This window comes from Pteropus vampyrus, unplaced genomic scaffold, assembly GCF_000151845.1.
Source record: "Pteropus vampyrus isolate Shadow unplaced genomic scaffold, Pvam_2.0 Scaffold329, whole genome shotgun sequence".
Classification (NCBI taxonomy): Eukaryota; Metazoa; Chordata; class Mammalia; order Chiroptera; family Pteropodidae; genus Pteropus; species Pteropus vampyrus.
Genome location: NW_011889110.1, coordinates 323806 through 333441, shown reverse-complemented (window position 1 = coordinate 333441; position 9636 = coordinate 323806). Strand labels below are relative to the sequence as shown.

Below are 9636 nucleotides of genomic sequence, written 5' to 3'. Positions count from 1 at the left end.
ATAGCTGAAGAAACCAAGGACTTTTTGTCCCGGTACCTTTTTTCTCAAATTTTTGATGCTGTTTTTAGATGATGATAAACTATTTTTATTAATAAGTAGCCGTGTCCTCCGATTTTGGAGGTGATTAGCAAATTTCATTCCACTTTGCCTGACTTAATGAATATTACTGGGCACTGAGTAGTGCCTGGTCCAGTGGCAGGCACTGGGATACCAGGGATCAATAGAGCCTCGTCTCTCCGTCCAGGAACTCAGCCTAGTAGGAGGACAGAGAGAATGAGCTATGGTCTTATCAGAGTTTTCAGAGGTAGCTCAAGTATCAAGTCTGGTAACTGGAGACAAAGAGTTAGAGTGTGTAAATATAGAGACATAGAGTTAGAATATGTAAATAGCCAGACAGTAAACAATAAAGTAAAAGTAAAGGAACAACTAGTCCATTTGCTTCTTAAAAAAAGTAGATGAGGTTTAAGGTGTATACGGATCGGTAATTAGGAGACCTGCGTTCCAACTTGTATCAATAAACCATCTAGGTATCACTATAAACTCCTACCTTTCTGAACCATAGTTTCTTCATCTGCACAATGAGCAAGTTAGGTAAACACCAGGATTTCTCTCAGCTCTAAAGGTCTGTAAGAAATAAATGTGCATAAACTATAGTTTCAAGCAGTATAAAGAGAGAAAAAGAAATTCTTCAGTCTTTGATCCCTCTAAGTATGTATAGCTAGTGGGACTAGAGGCATTAACATGTTATGGGTCACCGGGTTTGGGAATCAGAGCATTCATATCACACAAAGCTCTTTGGGGAGGTGTCAACAAACGAGACCAGGGTGACTCGAAAGCCAGAGGTGAGGAAAGCGCAGTGGAGGACCTCAGGGCAACGTGGCCGCCCCTCCCGACCTTCCCCGTGGCAGACTCACGAGGCTCAGGGCTCCTCTTGTGCACGGAGCTCATTTGGGGTGGGGAGGAAGCCCATCTCTCAGGAAGTCCTTGAAGCAGCTGTCTGTCCTCTTCCTGGGAAGGGAGGTTTTACTTTGTCGGCCTTAGCTGATAACTTTTCAGAACCTGAGAATCCCCAGAGGGCAATTACTTGCTCTTGGTGTGTTTCTTTACTCACCCTCCCACCCCACCCCAGGCAAACACACCTCCTCGCTCTTATAAGTTCCCGATGGGATAAACATTCTGGAAATGTTTTATTTCAACTTTTAATTGTTCTTTTAGTTACCAGGCTCTGAGCCCTTCCATGACTCTTTGGGGTATCTCACTGCCCTTCAAGCCTATGGCATTGCTGGGGACTTTTGGCAGGCGTCAGGAGGCAGGAAGAAAGTCTCAGAGCCTGATCTCCTTCCTCAGGGAAGAAGATGGATGCATCTTCTCCCTTCCTTCCACGTATCGAGTTTCAGTAACCAGGGAGCGGTGAGTAAGCATCGCATGGTAGAGTCATCCTGTCCATGGCCTGGAAGCTATCGAGAAGTCCCAAGTTCACAGTCATTAAAACATTTCTACAGGCCCCTTGGCGGTCCTCCATATCACATTGCTGTTGAGTTTTGTGTGTGTGTGTGTGTGTGTGTGTGTGTGTGTGTGTGTGTGTATGTGTTTGGCATATTCTCCTACCACCAGAAGATTTCTAGCTTTCACTAAGCTTGATCTCCCAGTTTTTGATCCTCTTCCACAAAGTTTTAATGTCTTCACTGGAATCACTTGAAGGAACAGAGAAAACAATGAGTCAGGATGAGGATTTACTCCCAATATTTACCTATCTGTTTCTATGTAATAGAACATGGATCTTTGATAATATGAGAAGAAAAAAAAACAGACACGTCATTAGCCACTAACTCTCTAGAATATTTTTGCTAATAACTGTCCAGTATTAGCAAGATACAGGTTTAATTACCTTGAAGATTTGTCACCCTTTGGGACAATAGGTTGGGGGATGGCAATTTCAGTTTATGGTCTTCTTTTCGCGCAGGACATGTAGGATTTCAGGTTTACCTCTGCTCCGTCCACCATCCAGTTAAGCCCAGAACCCAAAGGACCTGGAGCTCTTCCAACCTCAAAGTCCCTTAAAAGCAAAAACTGATGGAACCTTCAGACCGAGAGTTGGAGCCCAGAGCTGAGGGGACACAGTAGGGGTATAAAGAAATCCGAAGGCACCGTGAGGGAGAAGAGAAAGGAAGTGGCACCCACGAGGTGGGATTCCAGATGCAAATAAGGTCGAGTTAGTATGAACTGATGGAGGCGAGTCAAAGGGAAGGGAAAAGAGCTGTTGGATGCCATTTCCCAGACAACGCAGTGTGTGATCATCTGATAGAAATGCATTCAGGTTCTTCTTCTTGGGTTTTGGCCCGGGTTACTCGTCATTCTGTTCCATTCCTTTCTTTCATGGAAAGAAAGGAAATGAAGGAGTGTGGCCACAATAGGCCTGACCATAGGACCGAGTTGCCACCTGATGATGAGACTGTGATCACTAAACATAAGGCACGTGAAATATTTTGCTAAGAGAGCCTGTTTGATTCTTTTTGAGAGGCCCTTCGCAGTTCCTCTAGCTTGGTGTGAGCTAGGACCTGGGTGCGTGCCATGTCCCAGGGAGTGAGAAGGGGAAAACATTATTTGTCAAACTCGGAACAATGCTGTGAGGTAGCCACAGACTTGGCCAGAGCTAGACAATTGGTAAAGAGCCAGCTGCGATGAAAATTGAGATATGTCTGATGTGGAGGTCTCTTCATGCTCTGACGTTCTGAAATTTTCTTGGCAGAAGGAGAAGCAGTATCTCTCTGCTTCAGGATCTTTTCCCTGCCCCAATTAGGCAAAACGATGTTTCTTAATACCTTCAAAAAAGCAGAGAAAAAGAGTTCTGGCCGGGTGTTTCCTGCTGCTTTTAGATACAACTGGCTTCCTGGCCTTCAGATAAGGAAGCTGACTTGCTTTTCTCCCTAGAGTCCTCTGGCTCACTTCCAGGCCTACACATTTGCCTCAGTTCTGCCCTAATATTTTAGATCTCTGGCAGGCCGAATAATCCTCTCCTCCACATGTCCACATCCTAATGCCTGGATTCTGTGAATTTCACCTTGTAGGACAAAGAGACTTTGCCGATGTGATTCCATTAAGGATTTTGGAATGGGGAGATTATCTTGGATGATTCAGGTGAACCCAATGTAGTCACATGGATCCTTGTTAGAGGGAGACAAGATCAGAGTCGAAAAGGAAATGGGATGACAGAAGCAAGTGTATGGAGTGATGTGAGGAAGGGGGTCACAAGCCAAGGAATGCAGGTGACCTCTAAAAACTGAAAAGGCAAGGAAAGGGTTCACCTCTGAAGCCTCCAGAAGGAACGAGCCCTGCCAACACCTTGACCTGAGCCTGGTACAATTGATTTTGGACTTCTGGCCTCCAGAATTATATGACTATAAATGCGTGTTGTTTTAAGCCACCACATCTGCGATAATTTGTTACAGCAGCAATAGGATGCTGATACAGACTCTGATCTCTGCCCTTACTCTCCATCCCCAGGTTCCCTGGGCACCGTCTGCAATTAGTGATGCTCCTGCTTTCTTCTCCGTACCTTGCCTCGTCTTCTTGCATCTGACCCCCTTCTCCCTCTCCATCTCTGTCCCTCCGCCCGTGGACTCTGTTTTTGAAATTGCCTGATCATCAGTTCTCCCAGTCATGCGTGCGAATGAGAAACCCTACCTTTTCTAGGAGTAGGTGATTCCTCTGCCAGCCTTGAGTTCCATGATGAGGGATGCCTCTTGCCAGCTCGGTTTAGAGGGGCCGCTCATGTGGTGGGTGTGGGACTATCTGTGTCTGAGTCTCTTGACTCCCTTGACCACAGCCTGCGCTGTCTCAGGACACAAGTCACAACAGCCCTATGACTTGCTCACTGTCCAGGTCCCAGTGGCATTCTGCATCACGATGGCTACTTAAATATCTGTCACTGGATACCAGATCGTTACCCCTAATTGCTCTCTTCTGTTTCTCCAAAGGTTCTACAACTTGATAAAAAGATATTAAAATGGCTTCCATCTCAATTTTGTCTTTTGCGTGAGAACAATCAGATCCATGCCTCATCCCCAAATCTTCTAAGTAAAGTGCTTGCTTACTTCCGCAGAGTTTTCAGAGAAGGTTTCTAACATCAATCGGTGACTCTTGTCCCATTCCCTCAGCCTAGTATGAAAGGGTTGGGATTGGAGAGAAGAATTTTGGGGAGAGAGTTGGTGTTCTTTGGGGTTTGTCTTCCTTTACCTACATGCATGAAGGACGGGAGGGGTTCCCTCCACCTTCAGTCTTCCGTTCTCTCGCATTAGTTAAGATGCATCCTTTGAAGTTTAGGGGGCCTGAGGACTGGGAGAAGAGCTGTGGCTCAAAGGGCTTGAGAGGGCAGAGCAGAGAGCAGGAAAAGTGCCGCATAGGCAGCAGGGGGCATTTGTCTTGATGGTACAGCCGAGATGCTCAAGGGTTTCTTATAGAACAGAGGTGGGTTCCATGGAAGTGAGCTGGCCAGTGTCACTTCAGCTCTCTCCCAAGAGATGACTTGGAGGGGAAATGTGACCCTAACAGAGGGAGTGGACCCACAGGTACCCAGAAGGTGAGGGGGAAACTGCGTGTGGTCAGCGGAGGAGAGAGGAAGGAGAGCGAGGTTTAGGAGTTTTATTTTACATTGGGCTGGCTCCTTTTACTATTGAAAGGAGAATGTTTTGGGGACTGAAAGTGGCTGGAAACCTTTTTATTTCCACAGGAGCCTGGACATTTTGCTACGTGTTATGGGTTTAATCCAAGGCTCAGGGAAGGACTGTCCCCACCGAGCAGGTTTGAGGGTATGATGGTCAGAGGAATAAAGTCATTTTCCACTTATACTCTGAGAATTCAGCATGTCCAATGAGCCAGTTCCTCTTAGTTTCCAGAACATGGTAGAATTGAGATCTGGTGGCCTGGAGCCTGGAAATCCCATCCTGGCTGTGACCTATCCCCCAGACTGTCAAGCCTTTTCCAGTCTCAGATGCACTCTGTGTAGCAGAAGCTGTTTCATCCACCTAGCAGACCACGGCCTGGCTGGAAGCAGCAAGGCCTGGTAGCTAAGGGAAGCTAAATGCCTGCATCTGAATCTTGGCTCCCACTCTGCACAGTTTTGACACTGGGCAAGTTAAAGTCTCTGTTGCCTCAGTTTCTTCAATTGTAAAATGGGGAGAATGATGATATTCGTCACATGAGGCTCTTGTGAAGAAGAAATGGGATAATCCATGGAAAGCACTTAGCTGGGTGTCCAATCTTTGGTGAATCCTTAATGAATTTAGGGATTTTTATGTTTGAAATACTTTCAACACTTTAGAAGAAAGGAATTAGACAAACCTATCTACAAATAGAAACTAATTTTTCCCCCTCACACTTTTACTTCTGTCGAGACTTGTAAACGCAACATTTTCTTGTTTTTTTTTTTTTTTCTCTTTTGCAAAATACAAGCTGTTCCAACAGTTCTCTGCATCAAACCCAAAGCGCTTTATGTCACCCTTGGGATTTTGTGAGAGATGTTTTGGAAATATCTTTTTAGAAGCTTCACTGGTTGAGATTGCTCCTCAAACTTTGAGTTAAGTATAGAAAGCTTCAGAGCTCCCAGCCTGTGGAGATGTAGGAGGCAGCTGGGGGTCACCCCGATGCAGAGGATAGATTCCCCCCGCCCCAGGAAGTCTTCCTCTGGCCAGTGGGGTGGGCATAGGGACACTGAAGCTAGAAGGGAGGCCAAAAAGGAAAGTGAGTGTAAGGGCTGGGATTGGTCACCTAAGTGCAAATCTGGGTCCAGAAGCTATTCACTGAGGCAACCAGAACCCTTTCTCGTCTGGCTTGCGTCCCCGTGAACAGTGAGCTTGCTGCCAGTCTCCTGAAAAGTGGGGGCGGGGGAAGAGGGGTGCTGCCCTGAGGAACCGCTGCGCAGCTGTCCCCCCTCTCTCCTTTTTTTTTTAGGCCCGTTGGAAAAAACCCAAAGAAATTCCCCGGCTCCCATAAGAAAGATGACTCTCCAGTTCAGACCTTGCTAGATGAGGGTTCCACTTCTCCTTATCCTGAGAAAGGGGGAAAAAAAAAACCCTTTTGCATTCGTATTGTGCTGAATTACTTTCAGGGAATTTCCTTAGTTTTCTTTTCTTTTCTTTTTTTTTAGGTGGTCCAGTTTCTTTTTTCTTTTTTGCATGTATCTGTCCAATTTTCCCGACATCATTTATGGAAAAGACTGTGTTTCCTCTACTGTATATTCTTGCCTCCTTTGTCATATATTAAGTGAGTGAATATGTGTGGATTTATATCTGGGTTCTCTATTCTGTTCCATTGATCAAAGTATCTGTTTTTATGCTAGCACCGTGCTGTTTTGATTACTGTAGCTTTGTAGTATAATTCGATATCAGGTAGTGTGATACCTCCAACTTCGTTCTTCTTTCAGGGAATTTCATAGTCACTATCTCATTTTAGAAAGGAGAACATTGAGGCTGGGTTAGGTTCCATAAGGTTTGCGTGATATCACGTATTCCCCAAAACTGATTCCAGGCGGTCTGACGCCAAGGCGCAGAGTAGGTCGGCTCTTTTACTTTTAAAAATTCTAGTGAAGGAAGCACTATAATCTTTACCGATATCACAACCAGCAAATATATATTTAGAATCCTACTCCACCAATTTGAGGTAGCAATAAGATCAGTAGAATAATTTTGAAGGCTTCTGCTTATAAAAGAGATGTTTATTCAGAGAAAAAAAATATCTGTTTCACATATCCTTGAAAAATGACTTTAAGATGTCTAGATTGTCCAAATATTTACTCTAAAGTTCTAAGGAAAACAATGAATTATTAAATATTAGTAAAACTAGCATATTACTTTTAAAAAATTAAGTTTATAATATGAAGTTATATTTGTTATGATCTACGTGTGTCTTTTATGGTTGGGACCTGTGCATTAAAAATAGGTACTGCTTTTGCACATTTTATAAGGAAATCGAGTATTTATTTCACTATTTTAAATTAATTTAAAAGTTTATAATACTTTTATTTTATGATGCATTTTGGCTAGGTAGAGGATTAATTTAATAACAGTTTTTAGTTTGGAGAACTAGTCCTTTATTTATAATATTGTTCTTTTTTATATTTTTTCTATCGAGGTATAATTGACCTAACATTATATTAATTTCAGGCAGGTGTATAATGTAATGATTTGATATTTGTATATATTGCAAAATGATCACCACTATAAGCTCAGCTAATTCCCATCACCATACGTAGTTATAAATTTTCTTTCTCGTGATGATAATAATATTCAAGATCCTAGCTACTTTCTAATCTGCAGTACTGTATTAACTATAGTCACAGTATTGTTCTTATAGGAAAATATGATTTCTATCATGTCATACTTTTTAAAAGTAAATTTCCAAGAATATTGTGGGTAAAATGGTCTTAAAAAAATAGGAGTGAATTTCTTCTGCTGAATTTTCTCATTTCGACTACTCATGCAGCAAAATATTTTGTCAGTGATAAGCCACTTTTGGGTTCAGTAGTGACACTGGACAAAGCTGAAATAGGCTCATATTTGCAAACGTGACCACGCCATCCTGAACCTCCTTGGAGCCCCTTCCCTTGCCCATGGCCAGGACGGAACTGCACCTTCCACAGAAACCACAAATCCCGAAGCCCTGACCGGTAACTGATGTCACCGTGGAGTTGGATGGGTTGAGGGAAGGAGGGCTACCTCCCACAGCACACAGCAGGCCTTCCTGAAAATCACATGCGGCTTTGACCTTCCCCTGAAATCCCTTTTCCAGCCACAGCTGCCTCTTTCCTGGTAACCTAGACTTCCTCAGTCAGGTGCCTGTGCATGATTTTTTTTCAAGACGGAGCGGTGTGAAGAAGTAGGCATCCCATGTGGAGAAGGAGGTGATGGAAGCAGCCAGGGAGCGGTGGAGGAGGGGGCGACTGTTGGGTCGGGGCCCTATGTGACCACTTCGAGGTTCTCTTTCCTGAATCTGGTCCTTGAGTCCCCCCTGGTGGCGCTCCCGATGCAGACACCTCCTGAGAGATGAAACTTTAGGTGGCAGAGCTGCCCACTCTGGCCTGCTGTCAGTGTTCACACAGACTCTGACCCTGGGGGTGGCTAGGCCGCCACCGCCCCAGCACCCTGCGGATGGCGGCAGTGATCTCACGGTTGCGCAGACTGTAGATGAGCGGGTAGAGCAGCGGGGTGATGTTGGTGTAGACGAGTGCCAGCGTTCGATCACGCAGCGGGGAGTAGCTGGCTTTGGGCCGCACGTACATGAAGGTGGCGCAGCCATAGTGCAGGAAGGTGACGACCAGGTGCGAGGCGCAGGTGGAGGCGGCCTTGCGCCGGCCCTCGGGGGAGCGCAGGCGGCGTAGGACGGCAGCGATGGCCCCGTAGGAGGCCAAGATGAGCATCGAGGGCAGCAGCAGCAGCACCAGGCAGGCGCCCAGCAGCGGCAGCTCGTCCGTGTAGCTCCGCGTGCAGGCCAGGTGCAGTAGAGCCGTGATGTCGCAAAAGAAATGCACCAGCAGGCGGGAGCCGCAGAAAGGCAGGTGGAAGACCGCCACCGTGAGCCCCACAGACACCATCAGGCCTCCGAGGCAGCAGGCCAGGGCCAGTCGCGCGCACAGCCCGGGGGTCACCACGGCCGCATAGCGCAGGGGGTGGCAGATGGCCACATAGCGGTCATAAGCCATGGCGGCCAGCAGGAAGCACTCGGCTCCGCCCAGTGCCACGAACAGCTGCATCTGGACAGCGCAGCCCAGGAAAGAGATGGGGCTGCCCCTGCCGAGGCTGGGAGAGGCCAGGTCGGCCAGGGAGCGGGGCACCACCACTAGTGTGTAGCAGAGCTCAATGGATGACAGCTGGCACAGGAAAAGCAGCATGGGCGGCCGGCTGGGCACCGAGGCCACCGCCACCAGGATGAGCAGGTTCCCGCTTAAGGTGGCCAGGTGCACTGCCAGCAACAGCAGGAAGAGAGCGGGCCTCAGGTGCGGGAACTCAGAGAATCCCTGAAGGAGAAAGCCCCAGGGCATGGTGGCATTGCTGAGGCTGTCCATGCGCGGGCCCACTCAGAGGCTCCTGTGGGACAGAAATGAGGGAAGGGCCAGCTTGTGGGTACCACCATCCAGCAGTGCTGGCGGAGAAAGTGCTGGCAGAAGTTAGAGGGTGGGAGGGAGTAAGGGCTGCAGAGACGGGTGGAGTGTCTGCCCAGTCCATTCCCAGCCCCCTCCCCATGAAGGACGTTTCATTAACTTGTTCAGAAAAGTGGTGCAGGTTTTCCTCCCTGCTGGACTAGAATTCCCGTAGAAGCTTTTTCAACATGCTTTTCCCAAAGAAGCCTGGAATTTGGGCCCTTTCCTTATAATGCATCATCCTGACCACCTACCAAGAATTCCCTGCCCTCAGACTCCAGTTACTATTCTGAAGGGCCTGTCTAGCCACAAGGTTTTTGTCGCTTCAGCCTTAGCTCCCCAAGGAGGAAATGTGTCTTTAGTCTCTGCTTCTGTTTCCTCCTCCCTGCCCTCCTCTGTTACGTCTGAGCTGCTTTCTGTGGTGTGTCACAGGATCAGAAAAACATAATGTAGATGAAGACCTTGGAGATCACCTCCTACAACCTCATAATTTTAAAGAGAAA

At 46.8% G+C, this 9636-nt stretch overlaps 1 protein-coding gene across 1 annotated transcript; it reads right to left on the bottom strand.

The window, feature by feature from the left end:
* Window positions 1–7906: 7906 nt before the first annotated feature.
* On the bottom strand, window positions 7907–9115 carry LOC105304130 (olfactory receptor 10AC1-like). The gene has a single exon (XM_011378079.2). It carries the CDS (start codon window positions 9056–9058, stop codon window positions 8081–8083), a length of 978 nt encoding a protein of 325 aa, XP_011376381.1. The 5' UTR covers window positions 9059–9115; the 3' UTR covers window positions 7907–8080.
* Window positions 9116–9636: the final 521 nt, after the last annotated feature.